Raw genomic sequence first — 21,140 nt, forward strand, 5'->3', positions numbered from 1 at the left:
TCTGGATGCATAGAGGCGCCTCAACGTACCCCCTGAAGCCTCTCTCTTTCCTCCGGCCTCACAATACACAGCAGCCCAGAGCAAAGCTTCCAGCAGATTACATTCTGGCGCTGTTTTTTTTTTTTACCACCCCTCCCCCTGAATGTGCTAGCCCTGGGCCTCACAGAGTGGACCCCTAAATTTTATTAAACTTAAGTAATCACACACAAATGCACTTTGCCCCCATCCGCACTCCCAGGCTGCAGAGATTTTATGCCTTATTTTCAGCACGAGCTAAACTCGGACAAGGAAGTCTGAATCCCATAGGGTTCTTCCTTGTCTCCAGTTTGGTTTTATTTTAAGCCCAACAACCTAGCTCCACATCCCTTTGGGCGGCGGTTGAGGACCAGCCTCTTGGATATCAAAAGTGACCCCTTACCGGGCGCAAATTGAGCGAGTTTAGGCACGAAACCCGCCCAGCAACTCGTGGCGTCATCACGCCCTGCGTTCCGATAGGCCCTACCCACTCCACGCGGGGTGGGGTGCTCTTAGAGTCCGCGGTAACCCAGTTGGAGCCTGAGGTGACCTCTTGTGGACATATACGGAAATGCACTCGAGAGGCGCAAGAAAAAAAATCAACACACTGGAGCCCTCCAAAGCAAGCCCCGCAAACTCATAAAGGCTCCTCCCCGCTCTTTCTGCGAAGATCCGCCTCCATCCTGCATCTCGGCGGTTGACTTTTTTCCCCTTTGATGACTCGGTCATCGGCCAGCCCGGCCTGGCGTTTCCCAGAAGGCCCAGCGCCGGGAAGGGGTTTGCAGGTGCTCCGTCATCGTGCGGCCCGACGCGAGTCCGCGCTCGTGTGCAGGCCCGGCTCGGTTCCTGGTCTCCGGTGCGAGGGTTCACGCGAGGCCCCGGCCTCGGTCCCCGGACTAGGCCGCGACTCCGGGCGCCATGAAGCAGGAGGGCTCGGCGCGGCGCCGCGGCACGGACAAGGCGAAGCCGCCGCCCGGCGGAGGGGAACAAGAACCCCCGCCGCCCCCGGCGCCCCAGGATGTGGAGATGAAAGAGGAGGCGGCGGCGGGTGGCGGATCAACTGGCGAAACTGATGGCAAGGCGGCGGCTGCGGCGGCTGAGCACTCCCAACGAGAGCTGGACACCGTCACCTTGGAGGGTAAGAGAGCCCGGGCCGGGGACGTGCCATTATCACGGGTGACAGCGCCGCGGTGATCCACCCTCTCCTTGGGATCCCAGCGCAGCCTCCACCACCTTGACTTGAGGGTTCCTTGGGATCACCCCCAAATGCCTGCCCCCACTACCCTGACACTCCCGACCCCAGCCCGGATAACTGAACATTCTCTCTAGGCTCAGGACTCCTCCCTTCGCACCCCCCACCCCCCACCGGGGATTGCATCTAGAAGTAGGTCTCACTGGGCCCATAGACTTTCTCTTCTGAGTTCTCTCCTTTCACCTTATTACTCTATTTACATCCCACCGGACAGATTCTAGTGACCCCAGTGCACGATTGATCTCTCTAAAAACCGGTGTCTGTATTTATGTTTGAAGGGGGTCAGAATGACGCCAAATACTGGCCCCTGCATTTTAAGAATGGTTTCTGTTGTCTTAACTACCTTTAGCAAACTCCCCTCAAAGAGCCCTTTCTCCCTAGTATCTTGCTTCCTTGTTGCTGTACTTGAGGTGCCCAAACGATCCCATTGCTCTTTTTCTTTCCCTGCAAGCCCTTACTCCTACTCTGTTTCTAAAGAGTTTAAACACATTACACACTTCACCTTTTTAGGTGTCGGATGTTTGTTTGGGTTCCTAATGTTCACCTTCCACGTAAACTATATACCACTCCCATTTCTTTTCTCCTAGGTGCCTGTTCCCTGTTTCCCATCATCCTCTTGTTCCTCCAAGTTCATATTTCACTTTTCCTGCTTAGAGCATCCTGTCCACATTTGGAGTGGGTAGAGTGAGAGCTTCCCACTGTGACCCTGGTGCTCTTTTCTGGTTCTGGATCACGTAGGACCGGACTGTTTATCGGGTTTTCTCTCTACTTAACTGCACGAGAAACTAGCTCGGAAACATTGAAATAAGCAAAGTTAGGCTCCTGGGTGGTGCTTTGAGGACGTGATAGTGTTGACTGCCTCAGCTTCTACTCTGAAGTTGGATAGCAGGCTCAGTATCTAATAAAGATCCTTTTACATAAAATAACGATAGTCAACCAGTGGCAAAGGTGCCATTCAGCATTACCTACTGGGTATATACATATGTTTCTTATAAACGTTTTAATATGAGAGGTCTAAAGTAGCAGGGGGAAAAAAAAACCAACCGTGGTTAACATTATTTCCTCTGAATTTTTGAGCTATTCTCCCATAATTGAGATCAGGTTTATGTATACAGTTTGGAACAAGGCATAACTAAATACAGATGATTTTGTGTGTTTTCATGTAACATGTCCATAAAGCATTCAATGTATTCCAGAAACATTTATTGAATAACTGATATAATGGCTAAGAATGTACGCTCTGGGATTAGTTTCCTTATCTCTATAAATGAAAGTAATAGTACCTACTTAATTGGGTTGTTGTGAAGATTAAAATGTTTACAACTGTGCCTAATACATGATGAAAGCATAGTAAAATCCTCCATAAATATTAGCTGTTATTACTATTATATCGTTAATGTGACACCGGCACCCGATGCTAAAAATACAAAGGTAACTGAGAAACTACCAATTGATTGCATTCCCTTATTTCTGGATATTTAAGTTGTTTCTATTTTTCTCTGTTACAAATAGCTTTGCAACCATCATCTCTGTTTCCAAGTTTTTGATCTACCTCTATAATTATTTCTTCATTAGATATTCCTGAATTGAAAGGGTATTTACGTTTGTTTTTAAGGTTTTTGGTAGATACTGTCCAGAAAAACTGAACTGATATACGTTATACGAGCAGAAGTGTCTTGCTCACCCCTGTACTCTATATGTTATCATTTTTAAATACCACTAGAATGGTAATTGAAAAATGTTTTCCCTTGCGGTTATTTGAATACTAGTGAAATATACTTTTCACGTCTGTTATTTGTCGTTCCTCTTTTTGTATTGTCCATTCATGTTCATTTTTATTTCTTTCTTTCTTTTTTTGCTGTAAGCGGGCCTCTCACTGCCGTGACCTCTTCCGTTGCGGAGCACAGGCTCCGGATGCTCAGGCTCAGTGGCCATGGCTCATGGGCCCAGCCGCTCCGCGGCATGTGGGATCTTTCCAGACCAGGGCACGAACCCGTGTCCCCTGCATCGGCAGGCGGACTCTCAACCACTGCGCCACCAGGGAAGCCCCATTTTTATTTATTTTAATCCTTTATACAAGCTCCTTGTAGAAAAGGAATATGAATCTCTGGTCACATGTGTTGCAGATATTTTTCTTCTGTTTACGGTTCTCAGAAGGATTTGAGACGTCTCTTCCTATTTGAAGATATGCTAAATCTCCATGTGTTTTTGGTTTTCATTGTTTTTTTCTTTTTTCTGTCACCCTCTACTCCTTGCCCTACCCCGTCTTTATTTTTCTTTGTCTCTTGGTTATGTCTTAAAATCAATGTATGGCATCCATAACTATTGCTCTTAGGGCAAAAGCGGTGATTGGCCACATCCTGCCATTTGTAAGAGGCTCCCTAGGACTGCTGGGCTGGAGTGGCGGGGGGGTGGGGGGAGTAGGAGTTGGAATTAACATTTTTCTCCCCTCATCCTCCACAGACATCAAGGAGCACGTGAAACAGCTGGAGAAGGCAGTCTCAGGCAAGGAGCCTCGGTTCGTGCTGCGGGCCCTGCGGATGCTGCCTTCCACATCACGCCGCCTCAACCACTACGTTCTGTACAAGGCTGTGCATGGCTTTTTCACCTCCAACAATGCCACTCGAGACTTCTTGCTACCCTTCCTGGAAGAGGTAAGTGAGTCAGGCCAGCGTGAAGGGTGCAGGCTTGGCTTGACACACACATTCCACCCTGTGTAACTGTTTCCTATCCTGGAGACCTGTCTTGTTACCTGCCATAGCAGAGTCATGAAGCAAGACAGCCCCTCTTGATACTCATTTGCCCTCTAACAAGGCGACCGTCCTTCTGCCCTGTAGAGTCATTCTTTTTTTTTTTTTTTTTTTTTTTTGCGGTACGCAGGCCTCTCACTGCTGTGGCCTCTCCCGTTGCGGAGCACAGGCCCCGGACGCGCAAGCTCAGTGGCCATGGCTCACGGGCCCAGCTGCTCCATGGCATGTGGGATCTTCCCGGACTGGGGCATGAACCCGCGTCCCCTGCATCAGCAGGCGGACTCTCAACCACTGCACCACCAGGGAAGCCTAGAGTCATTCTTCTGAGTCAGGAAGAAGAGCCAGGAATCAGGACCCTTCCAGCCACACTCATTTCCCAGCACCCCCAACAGGGGGCCTATTCCACCGCCTTTTTGCCTCCAAAGCTTCACCATGATGGATATATAGAACAGTGGTTAAGGGACTTCCCTGGCGGGTCCAGTGGTTAAGATTCCTCGCTTCCATCCCTGATTGGGGCACTAAGATCCCACAGATCCCACATGCCGCGTGGTCCGGCCAAAAAAAAAAAAAGAACAAAAGAACAGTGGTTGGGCCTCCCTGGTGGCGCAAGTGGTTGAGAGTCCGCCTGCCGATGCAGGGGATACGGGTTCGTGCCCCGGTCTGGGAGGATCCCATATGCCGCGGAGCGGCTGGGCCCGTGAGCCATGGCCGCTGAGCCTGCGCGTCCGGAGCCTGCGCGTCCGGAGCCTGTGCTCCGCGACGGGGGAGGCCACAACAGTGAGAGGCCCGCATACCGCAAAAGGAAAAAAAAAAAAAAAAGAACAGTGGTTGAGAGCACAGGTTTTGGAGGGGGTGTTGAATTTGAATCCAAACGCTACCATTTGGTATCTGTGGGACTTGGGCAAATGACCTAACCTCCTTGGGCCTCATTTTCTTCTCTTGGTAAATGTGATGAACAGATTTGGGGGGGCGAGGAGGAGGGGGAAAGCTCTTAGAACAGGGTGCGGCACAGAGCGCATGTTGATGAAGTTAGTTTGCTGGTGGTTGCGGTCTCCGTGCCAGGAGGAACGTCTCCTTTTCCTTTCTGGCTGTAAAACTCCCCTTATCATCCACGATACAGTTCGGGTCCTGCCCCCTCTCCAACCTCACTGGCCCTTCAGCCACCTTTATCTCCCTAAAATCCTGGATGCTTACAGTCTGTTTCATAGATGTAAAAACTCAGAGAATCCTTGAGATGGACAGTGAAGACTTTACTGTCTGGGAAAAAGGAAAAGCACCCTCTCCCAACCCCACCTGGAATGTTTTTTAACCTTTACATCTCTAAAGTAACCCACCATGATCGTCTTTTGATCTATTACACATTATTCCAGTTTTGGTGACTAGATCTGAAGGTAAGTACTATGTATATGTCAGTTTCCCCAAAAATTCCTTTGTTCCCACCAAAAAAAAAATTTTTTTTGTTTGTTTCATTATTCTTTTTTTTTTTTTTTTAATTTTGGCCACGCCGCACGACTTGCAGGACTCAGTTCCCCAACCGGGGACTGAACCCAGGCCACGGCAGTGAAAGCCCAGAATCCCAACCAGTAGACCACCAGGGAACACCCTGTCTCATTATTCTTGATCTCATCTCTAGAATTGTATCCCTTTATTAACCCTGCCTGATAGAATTCGCAGTGGTTCCAGGTATGGTGGTTTAATCTTGACTTAGACTGTAGGCTCTCTGAGGGGTCCTTACATCATCCTTTCGGTCCACATTATACTCTGTAAGGATGTTACACTCCTGTAACCCTTTTCTGAATTTATTGTATTGCCAGCCTCCTTGACTGCCTTCAGAAAGAGACTGTGTCATCTTTATTTCTGTATCCCCAGCACCTAGAAAAATCTTGGCGTGTAGTAGACACTTATTAAATATTTGTTGAAATACATAGTGAGTGCTTAATAAATTCTTGGTTGACTGATCTGACTGAGCTCTTCCACGGTGACTCATGTCCTCTCCAGCCCATGGACACAGAAGCCGATTTGCAGTTCCGTCCCCGAACAGGAAAAGCTGCGTCGGCTCCCCTCCTGCCCGAAGTGGAAGCCTACCTCCAGCTCCTCGTGGTCATCTTCCTGATGAACAGCAAGAGCTACAAAGAGGTAGCCAGGGCCGGTGCGAGCGACTGACGCGCCCCAGGCGGGGTGTGGGCTTAGTGGGGGATAGTGCCTCTAGTGAAGAAATAGACAATCGCTGGGTTATTAACTGTCCCCCAGGCTGTTCCCCCGTGTGGGAATGCACCCCGCCCCGCATCCGGGGAAGACCCCTCAGCTCCTGCTCAGGCTCTGGGAAAGGGCTGGCAGTGGTCACTCTGTACCCGTCTGTGGCGCGATCCCAGTATGGTGGATGCTTTTGAGAAGAGTAGATCTGGAGACAGAAATACCTGGGTTCAAATCCCATTTGTACCTTAGGCAAATTAATTTCTCCTAGCTGTGTGTAAAATGAGACACACTGCCCACCTTAAAAGATTATTGTTCGTATTAAATAAAATAATATCTTTTAAAAATACTTAGCTCAATGATCTGCACGTGTAAGCATTCGCAACATTTTAATAAATGGTAGCTATTATTATGAAACTGAAAGACTCCATTTTGGATACCACTCTTCCACCACGCCTTCCAACCGGGGCCAGCTCCTTTGTCAGGCTTAGCTACTGTCCCAAGAGCACGCCCAAAAAGTGACAGGTCTCCTCAGTCCTCTGTTTTGTTTTTTCCTTGCTCTGCCACTGGTTGGCTTTTGTTTGGTTGGTTTTTAGAAATAATTCCCTCCCTTGAAAGTGTACAACTCAGTGGTTTTTGGTATATTCACAAGGTTGTGCAACCGCCCTCACTATCGAATTCCAGACCAGTTTAATCACTGCCCCCACCAAAACGCGCCGTACCTATCTGTAGTCACTCCCTGTTCTTCCCTCACCGCAGCCCAGTCATCTATTAATATTTGTGTCCCGTGGATTTTCCTATTCTGGGCATTTTATCTAAATGGAATTATATAATATGTGCCTTTTGTGTCTGGCTTTTTTCTGTAGCATGATGTTTTCTAAGTTTGTCCATGTTGTGGCATATATCTGTACTCTGTTCTTTTTGTGGCTGAGTAAAATTCCATCATATAGATATACCACATTTTGTTTATCCATTCATTGGGTGATGGGCACTTGGGTTGTTTCCACGTTTTGGTTATTGTGAATAATGCTGATAGGAATGTTCGTGTGCAAGCTTTTATGTGAACGTATGTTTCCAGTTCTCTTGGATGTATGCCTAGGAGGGGAATTGCTGGCTCCGTGTTTAACTTTTTGAAACACTGATGCTTGATTCTCTTTTGGCTGCCTCCCCAGGCACAGAAGATCTCTGATGACCTAATGCAGAAGATCAGCACTCAGAACCGCCGGGCCCTGGACCTTGTGGCCGCAAAGTGTTACTATTACCATGCCCGGGTCTATGAGTTCCTGGACAAGCTGGATGTGGTGCGCAGGTACTGTGGCCGGCGGGCTGGCCTGTGGCCCGTGGGGTCAGAGACATGGTCAGGCACTACCACAGAGCTGTGGACTTGCAGGGGGCCGTGGGCTGGGAGATGTAACGTGCCCAGCAGGAAGTGGGGGTAATAGTTAACACGCCCTGAGCTGTGCGAGGGTTTGAGAGCGAGGCTGAGACTAGATGAGGAAACGGAGACGACCAGTGGCCTGTTAAGTCCTGCCTCCCAGGCTCTTCCCTTCACCACACGTCAGGGGAGGACTCGTTAGTGGGTCAGAGGTACAAGCAGGTTCAGGCTGGAAAACCTTTCACTCCTCTGCTTGAAACCTGCAGCGGCTCCCCGTTTCCCTCAGGGAAAAGCCAAAGCCCTCACGATGTAAGCTTATTAGGCCCCATGGGGTCTGGCCCCCGTTCCTGCCTCCTTGATTTTATTTCCACTGCTCCCCCGACGCTGGCCGCCTCGCTCCATCGCGGGCACGCCAGCACACTCTTCCCTCGGCCGAGAACGCTCTCCTCCCTGCCTCCTTCAAGCCTCTGCTTAGCTGTTACCTTCTCAGTGAGTGCTACGCTGACTGGGCTATTTAAAGGTGCAACCCCATCCTCCTCTCCTCCTGCGGTTCCCATCGCACTTACCCTGACTTCGACGTCACCCCACCACCTTCCGTTGAGCTGCATGGTACGCTTACTCATCGTGATGGCTGTCTGTCTCCCCCCACTAGAATGCAGGTCCCCTGAGCAGAGTTCTGTCCTTCTGTGCACCTGGACTAGTGCTTCATTTGTTGAGTATTCAGTGAATAACCAGAAAAGCAGTTTGAATCACTTTTTTAGGAATTGAGAGAGAATGGAGCGGTCAGAGGCAGCTTGAAGAGTTGTCATGTGAAGGCTTTGACCTCCCGTTTCTTTCCTTCTGGAAGCTTCTTGCACGCTCGGCTCCGGACCGCCACCCTGCGGCATGACGCGGACGGGCAGGCCACACTGCTGAACCTCCTGCTGCGGAACTACCTGCATTACAGCTTGTACGACCAGGCCGAGAAGCTGGTGTCCAAGTCTGTGTTCCCCGAGCAGGCCAACAACAATGAGTGGGCAAGGTACCTCTACTATACAGGTGAGCAGGGCCCGCCCCCCAGCCGGAAGGTGTCTCGGGCTCAGTCGGTGCAAATTTGCTAAGAAAGTGGTGCCCTTGGTGCATAAGAGTGCCCATTTGGCACTCTGGTTTGCGGGGGGCCGGAGTTTGGATCACACCATCCTCTTGATCAGTTCTCTTCTCCACACCCAGGGCGCATCAAAGCCATCCAGCTGGAGTACTCAGAGGCCCGGAGGACAATGACCAATGCCCTTCGCAAGGCCCCTCAGCACACAGCTGTCGGCTTCAAACAGACGGTGAGCAGCAGTTCTCACCCCTTTGACCCCCTTACTTGTCTGATACCATGTTAGTGCCGTTTCCCTATCTGAGGAGCCCAGGAGGTCCTTAATCTTCTTACCCTAAAGGTGGCATCGCATGTCTGTTTGCACGTGACACTGTTCAGGGTACGTTAGGCAGACACTACGTGCACCTCTGGCAGTTTATGTTCCCAGTATTCTCCCTGGTACGTAGGTTTAGAATATTCCCGATTCCCCAGAACCCCCTATAGTCATTCCAGGTGAGGGCCTGGATTGTGTTGATAAACCCCAGGCTCTTACCTGACCCCTCACATGCCCCTTCGGGAGCAGTGTTGTCTGTGGCCAGGGAACCCAGAGCTCTCCCTAAGGCTGGCTGACTCGGGTGGAGGTAAACCTTGGCCGTGGCAAAGCCGTCAGTCACCAGGTAGTTTTTGGAGTGCTGACCTTGACGCTGGGCACTAAGGGATAGAAGAGAAGAAGAAGAGGTGGTGCCCGCCCTCGAAGAGCGAGAGCAGGAGCACTGGCTCAGAAGGCTGAGGGCCTGTGCAAAGGCACAGAGCCTGGTAGCCAGGATCAGGACCCAGCTTTCCCAGCTACAAACCTCTGCTCTCACGTTAACACGTCCACCTCCTAGTGCCCTTGAAAGAGAGCAGGGTGAGCACGGGCAGTGACTAGCTCAGTGTGGTGGGAGGTTGGTTTTGTTTCAGTTCAGAAGTTCAGAGAATGGCAGATTCAGTTGTGGTCAAACAAAGTAATCTTAAATAGTTAAATTTGATCTGGGTTTTGAAAGATGGGTAGAATTTTCATAGAAAGGAATGGCTTTTCCGACATATGGGGTACACTGCACGATGTGAGATTGCTTTTACAACGTAGGACACACACTAAGCCTTCTTCGAAAATTCGCTAAAAATACAGGTAATTGACATAAAGGCTGTGTTGTGCACCAGGGAGAGGTCTCGTGGGGTAAAGCAGTGTTTCCAGACCAGATTTTGCTATGGATGGATACGGTTTCACAGTTTTCTGTGGTGGAGCCAGGTCGCCGGAAGAAGGATCAGAGGGCGCTGGACTGCGGTCTTTGGCCTATAGACTGTTGGCCAGGGAGCCAGGAAGGAGGTGGGAGGGTTGCCTGAGAGGGTAAGGGGCAGAGTTGGGGAACTTGCCACCCAGAGAGACTTCAGCAAATGGGCGGTGGGCCAAGGCCTTGAACAAGGTGGGAGGAATGGGATCGAGGGCCCACGTGGAGGAGCCAGCGTTAAGTAGAAACAGGGAGAGTGAGAACACGTAAAGAGAGACATCGAATTTAACTTGGAGTCCAAAACGGAGCATGTTGACAGTGTATCCATGCGTGGAAAATCCACATTCTCGCCTTGGGTGATCTCATTTGCCTTCATGGCTCAGCTGTGACCTCCATGATGCTTCACCAAAGTCCATTATGAACTGTCTTAATCTGCTCGGGTTGCTATTACAAGACTGGGTGGCTTAAACAATAGAAATTTATTTCATCACAGGTTTGGAGGCAAGAAGTCCAAGATCAGGATGTCAGCATGGCCGGGTTCTTTTGAGGGCTTCTTTTTTTCTTTTGTGGTACGCGGGCCTCTCACTGCTGTGGCCTGTCCCGCTGCGTAACACAGGCTCCGGGCGCACAGGCTCAGCGACCATGGCTCACGGGCTCAGCCGCTCCGCAGCATGTGGGATCTTCCCGGACCGGGGCACGAACCCGTGTCCCCTGCATCGGCAGGCGGACTCCCAACCACTGCGCCACCAGGGAAGCCCTCAAGGGCTTCTCTTTTGCTTGTAGTTGGCCATCTTCTGACGTCTTCAAATGGTCTCCCCTCTGTGCACGTCTGAATCCTAATCCTTCTTATAAGAACCCCAGTCATATTGAATTAGGGCCCACTCATATGACCTCATTTTACCTTAATTACCTCTTCAACGGCTCTATCTCCAAATCCAGTCACATTCTGAGGTACTAGGGGGTTAGGGCTTCAGCATATGAATTTGGGGGTTCACAGTTCAGCCCATAATACAAGTTCTGACCCCTTTCATGAAGCCAGACCTGCAAATCCGACTTCCCACCATGCATCTGCCTGACTCCTCAGCCTCAGCTTGTCCAGACAGGCCCTTCTGGGCACCCCTCCCCAATCCTTGCTCCTGCCCTCCTGATCCAGATAGGAGCCTCCGGGCCATCTTGGACTCCTCCCCCCGCCCCCCCCACCACCATCGCTGAGTCGTCTGTTGATTTGCCTCCATGGCTTTTGTATTGATCTCTCTGATGTTACCAGTGCCCTTGTTCAAGCCACTGACCCTGCTGGTCGCCATCATCCCCTCCACCAGCCCAGCTTCCGCACAGCTGCCTAACTAAGCGGAGCTCCAGGCCCGTCTGCCTGGCCCAGGAAGCTCGCATTTCTCCCCATTGCCTGCCCAGTAGAGTATTCTAAGTCTTGTGAAGTAGGCAAGCCAGGTATTGTTGTTGTTATGCCCATTTTAGGGAGGTGGAAACCAAAGACTCAGTTGCTCGGCGTTTCCTAGCTGGCAAGTACAGGCTAGCTAGTTCTGTCTCCAAACTCAGAACTCAGCCTGGCATTCAAAACCGCACGTCCCCGGACGGGCCCCGCTCATCTCTCCAGGTGGCCCCCCACACACCCCCTCCAGGATGCCGGCCTCTTCTCCAACCTGTTCCCTGGGCTGGAACGTCCTCCCTCCTTTTCTGCTTCATCAGAATCTTTAAGGCATGTGTTAACTTCTGCCGTCGGCATGGCTTTGCCCTCACTCGTGGGGTACGCCGAGAGCCAAGGGACAGGGCAGCCTCGTGGGTGTGTGTGGAGGAGCTTAGGGTCCTTGCCCAGGGGTGGGCACCATCAGCCACCACCTGTTTTAACCCCTTGCCTCCATCGTGACACTTGCTGTCACGTGGTTTAGCTGTCTGTGCTCCTGTCCCTCCCGCCTGGTGGGAGGCTCCGTAACTGCTGGGCATCATCCCTCCCCCGTAGTCGTCCTTGCACGGTGCTGAATCCACGGGAGGCGCCGTTCAGAAGTACCCACAGTGGTATTTGGAGGAGGAGGGGCCCCATTTTCCAGCCAGCCGGCTCGCTGGCTGAGGTTCTGCAGGCCCTTCCCTGAGCTTCTGGCTCTACCCAGATAACTAATTTTACACGTAGTTCACCTCCCCACCAGCATCTTCGGCTGTGACTCACATTCCACTGCCTGGGCCTCTCGGCCCCACTTCCTCACCGTTTCTGAGCCACAGAACCTACCCATCTGCCTGTCCTTTAGAACTTTGCCGTTTCAGGGCGCTGTGCACCGATTGGCCAGATGAAATGCAGCTGAGGGCCTGGTGTGGCCAAAGGGTCAGAAGCTCACAAGGCCTGTCTCCCAAGGCAGAGCTTCAATTCCACGCCCAGCACAGCTTCAGGATTTTTTCCCTCTCCCTGTGGGCCTGGTCCCAGTGCCACGTTCCCTCTTTCCCTGTGTGTCTGGCTGAGTTGAAGCCCCATTTCGTTCTCTTCTCCCACCCGGCGGGGCTCCCTGCCCACTGTGTTCCTGTGTCACACTCTGCCAGGTGCACAAGCTTCTGATCGTGGTGGAGCTGCTGCTGGGGGAGATCCCGGACCGGCTGCAGTTCCGTCAACCGTCCCTCAAGCGCTCACTCATGCCTTACTTCCTTCTGACCCAGGGTAAGGGCTGGTCCCCTCCCAGAGCTTGCTGGACCCCTGGTACTGTGGCCCCTTTTTTGTGTGCACCCTGTGCAGCGTCTGATCCACTCCTCTCCCCACTGCAGCTGTCAGGACGGGAAACCTGGCCAAGTTCAACCAGGTCCTGGATCAGTTTGGGGAGAAGTTTCAGGCAGATGGGACCTACACCCTCATCATCAGACTACGACACAACGTCATCAAGACAGGTGTGGAGCAGGGTCTGAGGGGCCCCTGGCAGAGCAGGACCCGGACTGGGCTTCTCCGGGGGCAGGGACAACCCTGTGGGCGCCCGGGCGGGTGAAGGGTCTGTGCCCACCCCATCTTCCCCACCGCACCTTCCTCTCCCAGGTGTGCGCATGATCAGCCTCTCCTATTCCCGAATCTCCCTGGCGGACATCGCCCAGAAGCTGCAGCTGGATAGCCCAGAGGATGCAGAGTTCATTGTTGCCAAGGTGGGCCTGGCTCAGGGACCGCGGTTGTCACCTTCCTGCCTTATTTCAGGGATGGGGGTGGGAGGAGGTTGACCAAGGAGGGGAATGGCTAAAGCAGTGGCCTAGTCTTCAGGGAGTGCCCGTCTTGCAGTGAAGCCAGGAAGTTGCCATAGAGAGAGAGAGGGTGTGTGTACGCAAGTGAGTGTGTAAGAGATCAGGAGGACAAAGAGGTGGGACAAGATGTTCTAGGACTTGGAAGATGGATTTTCTGGTGACTCTTCCTCCCATTTGGGGCCTGCAGGCCATCCGGGATGGCGTCATTGAGGCCAGCATTAACCATGAGAAGGGCTATGTCCAGTCCAAGGAGATGATTGACATCTATTCCACCCGTGAGCCCCAGCTCGCCTTCCACCAGCGCATCTCCTTCTGCCTGGATATTCACAACATGTCTGTCAAGGTGCGGAGCCCTGGGCTGCAGAGGCGATGCTGGGCAGCAACATGCCTCCCTCCGCACCCACGGGTTCCTCAGGGAAGACTGGCTTGGTTTGGGGCGCAGTTCCCAGACGATCTCTGTAAAATCACTGGGGGTCCAGAAGGGGCAAAGGACTTTGCTTGTGGGACCACAACACCTTCCCTTTGCTCTTCAGGGGTCTGGTTGCCAGGGAGGATCAGACAGGGATTCAGAGTGCAGTGTTCTGGATTTGGTTCCAAGTTTGAGTCATTTACCTTCTCTGAGCCTGTTTCTCCTTCTGTGAAGCTGATAATGAGGTATTACCTGCCCTGCCTGCTTCGCAGGGTTGACGGGATTACATGAAATCACTGTCTTGGGGGCACTTAGCGAAGTCTGAACTGTGTAAAAGGTAGGGCTGCCATCTCCTTCCACAAAAGGCTCTTAAGCTCTTACCCTGTGTCAGGAGCTGGGTTAAGTGCTGGTACTGTTGGGCTGCCGATTTTTTTCCTGCTCTCTTCCCCCAGGAAACCAGGGCTATAGCTTCACTTAAAACCAGGCAAACGCTGTGCTCTGCTAGACAGGAAAGGCCCTTTGTGATCTGGTCCCCTGTGTCCCTGGCCTGCCCCCCCAGGACCTCTCCGCCGACCCCTCCCCTCCACCCCAGTTGGCCCCACTGAACTCAGGCCGGGCCCGCTCACACCCTGGATCCTCTGCCTGCAGCGCCTTTCCTCCACCCCACAGCCCGTCCATTCTTCCTCTTCCTTCTCACTGCCAGTCCCTCTCCCGGCCCGATCAAGAGGGTTGATCATTTATACCTCTGGCTTCTTCTAATTCTCCATCTTCAGCACTTATCCCGTGGTGTTGTAGTAATGAATTAGTCTCCATGCCTGGCTCCCCCACTGGACTGAGCTAGGGAGTGATCACCTGTCCCACGCATACCCTGGCGCCTGGCACGCGGGAGCACGACGAGCGGGTGTTACATTGATGCCTCCTCTTCACCTTGTTCCTCTCTCTGTTGTGCTTCAGGCCATGAGGTTTCCTCCCAAATCGTACAACAAGGACTTGGAGTCTGCGGAGGTAAGCTGCCCTGTGCTTTGGGTAAGACTGAAAGATCAGACTTCCCTATAGAAAGGGGAGAGGGGAGGTTTCTGGAAGGGCTGGGGCAACTCCGAAGCTTGGCCAGTCTCTGGCCCTGGGTGGAGACGGAGTGAGAGAGCCCGACCTGCCCTCAGCAGCCCGGCCCTCGCCCCCTCTTTCCCCAGGAGCGGCGGGAGCGGGAGCAGCAGGATTTGGAGTTTGCCAAGGAGATGGCGGAAGACGATGATGATAGCTTTCCTTGAGCTGGGGGGCTGGGGAGGGGTGGGTGAGTGGGGACTGGCTCTTTATCCTTCCCCGTAGGGGGTCCCCTGCCCAGGGAACCGGCCCCTTTTCCCACACGCTGCACACAGACTGCATATGTGCAGGGGGTGAGGCGTGCAGGGAGCCAGTCACCCCCACCTCATCCCAGGGCCCCTCCCCAGCCAGTGACGTAGCACACGTGGGCAGGAGGGCGAGCAGGCAGCCTCCCCAGGGCAGGGTCCTGGCTAGCAGTGTGGGCAGCAGGATGGGAGGGACTAGCCCTGTGCTCTCCTCCAGGGAGGAGGGCACTGGAATTGGGACGTGTTAGGTTGTATGTTTTTTGAAGCTTCAGTTGTGATTTTTAAACAATAAAAAGTTCTCCAGGACTCTTTGTGCATCAGTTAATTACTCTTATCTCACTCTCACATGTGCAACTGTTAACAGGCCCAGATCTTTTTCTGGCCTGGGAGTGCTAACCCCAGGCATGACCCGAGGACCCGAAGCAGCTGTAGATGAAGAGGAGGCCGAGGGCTGGGTGGAGAGACTCTGGTCTGGGATCAGAGGGCCTGGGTTTACTCTTTCATAGCTAACTGGCTCTCGAATAACTGGCAGCTCTCCAAATTTCTCAGGCTCCTTTCCCATATCTGCCAAATAAATGATTAGACTCAGTGACCTCCTGGCTCCAAACCTGGGAATCTAGGCTTCCAATGGATCAAACACAAGGTGCGAGTCTGACCCTCAGGTGAGGTTCGCAGGGGAGAGGAGGGTCTCCAGCAAGGCTGCAGCGGGTGGAGAGCAGGGTTCTGCCCAGTGGGCCTTAGGGAGTGGGGGCTGGGCTCCTTCCTGAGAGCAGAGCGGGAGTCAGGCGAGAGGGGCTCCCTGTGGACCCCCAGCCCACCTCCTCCAGCTGCACGTGGTGGGAAAATGCACCTGCCAGGGTCTCTCTAAGTCTCCCAGCCGCTGCCAGCGGCGCTCCCCACAGTGGGTCCTTCGCGTCACTGATGCTCTCTGGTTGGCACCTGGGGCGTCGCCGTACACGCACCCTTCGTTCCTGCCGAGCGAGCTCTGCTATCAGAACGATGCCGCGTGGGTCTCTGCCTCTCCTCAGCTGCATTCCCTCTCCTGGCCAGCTCTCGCTCTGCTGATTGCCACACATCTTCCAGGCATCCTGCCTCACAGTGATTCAACTCCCTGGCGTCTGAACCACTCACGGGATGATCAGATTCTCTTAGGAGGTTGTCGCTGTGAAAGCCTTATCCTCCCAACTAGAAGATAACTTCTTAAAGAGCGTGAGGCACTCTGTCCCCCCAGGGCCTTGCCCAGTACCTGGCACGCCGAGCTGGTTAACGTCTTGTTTGTTAGGAAAGGTACACCATGTGTGCATCACCAGCTGCTGATTTTCATACCCCGATAGCCCTAACTTGAGCAAAGGCATGTTCTAGACTGGCCTGGCTTTGGTTTCTGATCCCACCGCAGCCTTGGTCACGTGATGTGGGTTTGCCACTTCCTTTAAGCTGCTGCCAGGTCGTGAAACTTTTTTTTTTTTTTTTTGGCTGCATTGGGTCTTCATTGTGGCGCGAGCTTCTCGTTGCGGTGGCTCCTCTTGTTGCGGAGCACGGGCTCTAGGTGCACGGGCTTCAGTAGCTGTGGCACATGGGCTCAATAGTTGTGGCTCACGGGCTCTAGAGCGCAGGCTCAGTCATTGTGGCGCACAGGCTTAGTTGCTCCGCGGCATGTGGGACCTTCCCGGACCAGGGCTCAAACCCATGTCCCCTGCATTAGCAGGCAGATTCTAAACCACTGCACCACCATGGAAGTACCTAGTGAAACTCTTGAAAGTCTGCTTTGTGAAACGGCACTTTTTTCCCCAAGCTCCCCCTTTGATCTTTGTGGAAGATGTTATTATTCCAGCATCCAAACTTTCCATTATTTTGTTTTAAAGGATTCAATCTTTTCCCCATTTTACAGGTCAATTCAAAAATCTAATAGATCTTTTTTTAAAATTTATTTATTTATTTTTGGCTGTGTTGTGTCTTCGTTTCTGTGCGAGGGCTTTCTCTGGTTGCGCAAGCGGGGGTCACTCTTCATCGCGGTGCGCGGGCCTCTCACTATCGTGGCCACTCTTGTTGCGGAGCACAGGCTCCAGACGCGTAGGCTCAGTAGTTGTGGCTCACGGGCCTAGTTGCTCCACGGTATGTGGGATCTTCCCAGACCAGGACTCGAACCCATGTCCCCTCCATTGGCAGGCAGATTCTCAACCACTGCACCACCAGGAAAGCCCCTAATAGGAGATCTTTAATTCCCTTCCAGGAAGGATGGGGACTAACGGTGAGCACCCCCTGTGCCCCTTCCGGGGCGTGAGGACAGGCTTAGGTGGGACATGAACACTGGCCTACGTGATACCAAGTTCAGGTCATGTTCTGTAGGCTGTGCAGCCTTCTCCCAGCCTCAGTCTGTGGCTCTGTTATCTGGTTGGTTGGTTTGTTGGTTGGTTGGTTTTTGTCCCTACATGGCTGTCCTTCTGGCCCATGACCACTTTACCTGACCTCTAAAATGACTTTCTTTTTGAGTGTGTGATAATTAGTTGTAATTATTATTATTCCCAATGACACATCTTAAAGTCAGCACCCAGCCCAAAGTGCCCCATACCCTTTCCTGGTTGGTAATGGATTGGAGAGTCTATCATCCTGTTACACAGAGTTGGGGTCATTTGTCACGATTTCCTGGTTCTCAACCACCTTGAGTCTATAGACCATTTTTCTGTCTGCTCACGGTCTGGAAGTTTCTTGTAATTCATCGCCACTGGCTTAGCTTTCTTTTCCTGGAGAAGTTCAGTGTCATCTTTATGCTTGGAGAGTTCCCTGTGTTCTCTACCTTCCAGGTTTGTTTTTTAATTAGAAAACTACAGAGAAGGACAAAGAATAACATAAGAAACACCCATGTTCTTTCCACCCAATTTTAATAAATATCAACCTTTTGTTATCGTGTCAAGTTTTTTCATGCAAGATAAAACATGACACATAAGTTAAAAGCCCATTTTCCTTCCCCAGGCCTCCTCCCTCCCTCCCTAAAGGCAGCCACTCTGATGAATTCAGTGGGTATCCTTCCAGTTTATGTTTATATACTTTTACTACAAAATATAGTATTGTCTTGAGTTTTTAAATCTTTGTAAATGATGTGTCACATGAAAGTAAGTTCCTTTCACTCAGTATGGGTTTTGAGAAGTAATCGTGTTTAAACCCATGCCCAGCACTGTTCTAGGGACTAAGAATACAACTGAATAAAACAAACTGCTTTCCTCGTGGATTTTCTATTGTGGAAGGGTGGAGAGGCGCATGTGGTATGAATGGGCCACAATTTATTTGTTTATTAATTTATTGGTGGCCATTGGTTTACTGTTATAAACAGCAGTGCAGAGGACATCTCTGTATGTCCCCTGTACATAGGTCCTGTGTACTAGTTTGCGAACTTTTCTTAAAGGGCCAGATGGTACGTTTTTTAGGCTTGTGAGCGATATGCTCTGTCACAACTACTCACTCCCGCCCTTCTTGAAAGGGGCCTTACATAAACAAAATGTAAACAAATTATTTATGAACACTGGCTTTTCATGATTTTTACCTGTGATAAAATGTTCTTTTGGGGCTTCCCTGGCAGTCCAGTGGTTAAGACTCCGTGCTTCCACTGCAGGGGGGCGAGGTCCCTGGTCAGGGAACTAAGATCTCGCATGCTGCGCAATGCAGCCAAAGAAAAAAAATCTTTTGATTTTTTTTTCCAACCACTTAAAACATGTAAAACCGATTCTTTTTTTTTTTTTTTTTTTTTGCTGTACGCGGGCCTCTCACTGCTGTGGCCTCTCCCGTTGCGGACACACAGGCTCCGCGGCCATGGCTCGCGGGCCCAGCCGCTCCGCGGCATGTGGGATCTTCCGGGATCGGGGCACGAACCCATGTCCCCTGCATCGGCAGGCGGACTCCCAACCACTGCGCCACCAGGGAAGCCCAAAAACCGATTCTTAACTCAGGGTGTACCTATCTTGGCCCACAGGCCAAGTCTGCAACAAAGGCATTACGCCGGAGCCTTTATAAGGCCACTCCAAGCCCAGTTCCAGATGGAAACAGGGAGTGGAAGCCGCTCACCCGCTCTGGCCATTGAGAAATAACTGGGAAAGACTTCAGGAAGCTGGAAGGATGAATAACAGCTTGTGGGGTGGGGGGGTGTCTCTGGAGCCAGGACCTTTGCCAGATCATTTCAGTCTGGCTCAGCCCGCAGGTGTCAGGACTGGTAACCGGGCTTTCTCTCTGCCTGGTCTTTATTCTCTCATGGGTGGGGCTGAAGTCTGGATTGAGCCATCATCCAAGAAGTACATACAGCTCTCTGAACAGGGAGACAGTGTAATAGGAAGGACGGGGGCTTGGGAAGGCTGATCACAAATCCTTGCCCTGCCCCCGACTCGTTCTGTGATCTTGGGCCTTTCGGTTTTCTGAGGCTGTCCCTTGTCTATAATGGGAATAATCCACACGTGGTTGATAGGATGAAAGACAAAAGTGTAATGGAAAGTGCCTGGCATATAAGAGGTGTCCGGTAACTGCCAGCCAATGTTCGGATTTTCTCTCTATGGAATGGAGGCCAGAACACCTCCCTGGCCAGGCAGTTCACTTCCTTTGGAAGTAGCCCACCCCATCCTCCAGCACCTCTGGCTGTTAGAAAGCTCTCTCCTTGAGCTGAAAGCTGGCTAGCTGGGCTTCCACTCCCTGTGCCACTTCTAGCCCTTGAGACCACACAACAACCTCTCCTCTTGACCAGACAAAATGGCCTGTTTTCTTCAAATCATAATCGCAAGTCCTTTCACCATTCTGGCCACCCTTGTTAGAAGTAGCATTTTCTGAGCCAAACCTCTGACACACTCGGACTGTAAGTGAAAATTAAAGTTTGGGTCTAGAGCTGGCCTGGTTATGGTTGAGGAAGGCCAAACATTGGTCAAGAGATTCAATGGTGGGCACTTCCCTGGTGGTCCAGTGGTTAAGGATCCGCCTTCCAATGCAGGGGACGGGGGTTTGATCCCTGGTCAGGGAACTAAGATCCTACATGCTGTGGGGCAACTCAGCCCTCTCCCTCTAGAGCCCGCACACCACACCAAAATATTCCGCGTGCCACAAGGAAGATTTCGTGTGCCACAACTAAGACCCGACGCAGCCAAATAAATAAATAAATTTTATGTAAATAAATAATGAATGAATGAATGAAAGAGTTTCAATGGTTAAGAGTTTAAGACTCTGGCACAGTGCAGACCTTGGCTCTGCTAGTTTTGGGCAAGTCAACCTCTCCAAGTTCAGATTCATCTTCTGTAAAAGGGGAAATGGTTCTGGTACCTTCCTCATAGGCTTATTGAAAGCAGTGCATTTGCCAATGTACAGGGCATGCTCTGCACAACATCTGGGGCGGGCTGGGTCCTCTGGAGGTTCTTAGGGGGAAGGAGAGGAGGCTTGTTTGTGAGAACCTCTGCCATCCCCCCACAGTTCTGTTAAACCCACCCCTCTCCTCCCATGGAGGTGGGCGCAGAACTGGGCTTAATAGGAGCATGGTGGCCAGTTGCCTGGCCTAAGGTGGAGCTGGGGGCCAGGGCTGTCCGGCAGGACCAGGGACCAGAGGCAGGATGGGAATTGATTAGCAGGTGAAGGCCCTGCCAGCTGTGGCCACCAGGGGGCACCCCCGCCCCAGAGATGGCCTGGCCCAGTCAGACAGACCCACTCCTCATCCGAAGAGACTCTGTTGTGGCCCGTCCTGGGGTAGGACAACGTTCTGTTGGGACAGAACATGACAGTCTTGGGTGCGGTTGGTCAGACTTCCCCAGGCAGGCCCCCATGGCCTGTGGAAAACTCTCAGGCCCAAGGCAGAGGTCGGGATTATAACTCTGACTCTGCTACCCATGACCTTGGGCAAGCCTCTTCCCTCACTGGCCCGGTTCACAGGGTTGGAACAGACTCCAAAGTCCCTTCCAGCGCTAACAGTACGTGGTTCTCGGGTTTGAAGCCGGGTGGTTTCTTCTTTCTCACCCTAGCGCTTCTCCACTCAGGGCAGCACACTCATGCCCGCTGGCCGTGAACCTGGCCAGGGAAGCCACCTGTCCCAGACCCTCAACTCCAAAGCACTGCGACACTAGGGGGGAGGGGTAGTGCGGGCGGGGGTGAGGAGGAAGGGCAAGGTCAGGTGAACCTGAACCGAGAGCCTCAGTGGGTCTTACTTCATTCGGCACAGACATCCGGTTTCCTCTGGTCTCTGCCAGGATTCCGGGGGCTTAAAGGAATGAGTCATGGGGGGGATTGGGGAGTT

The 21,140-nt window shown here is 52.1% G+C and overlaps 1 protein-coding gene across 1 annotated transcript; it reads left to right on the forward strand.

Moving 5' to 3' along the window:
- Window positions 1–758: 758 nt before the first annotated feature.
- Window positions 759–15,196, forward strand: PSMD3 (proteasome 26S subunit, non-ATPase 3). Its single transcript, XM_060081337.1, has 12 exons — window positions 759–1,153; window positions 3,731–3,921; window positions 6,016–6,153; window positions 7,383–7,519; window positions 8,433–8,623; window positions 8,795–8,898; window positions 12,458–12,572; window positions 12,677–12,796; window positions 12,939–13,042; window positions 13,323–13,478; window positions 14,499–14,549; window positions 14,735–15,196. The coding sequence occupies exons 1-12, from the start codon at window positions 934–936 to the stop codon at window positions 14,810–14,812; spliced, it is 1,605 nt and encodes a 534-aa protein (XP_059937320.1). The 5' UTR covers window positions 759–933; the 3' UTR covers window positions 14,813–15,196.
- Window positions 15,197–21,140: the final 5,944 nt, after the last annotated feature.

This window comes from Mesoplodon densirostris, chromosome 18 (assembly GCF_025265405.1).
Source record: "Mesoplodon densirostris isolate mMesDen1 chromosome 18, mMesDen1 primary haplotype, whole genome shotgun sequence".
Lineage (NCBI taxonomy): Eukaryota > Metazoa > Chordata > Mammalia > Artiodactyla > Ziphiidae > Mesoplodon > Mesoplodon densirostris.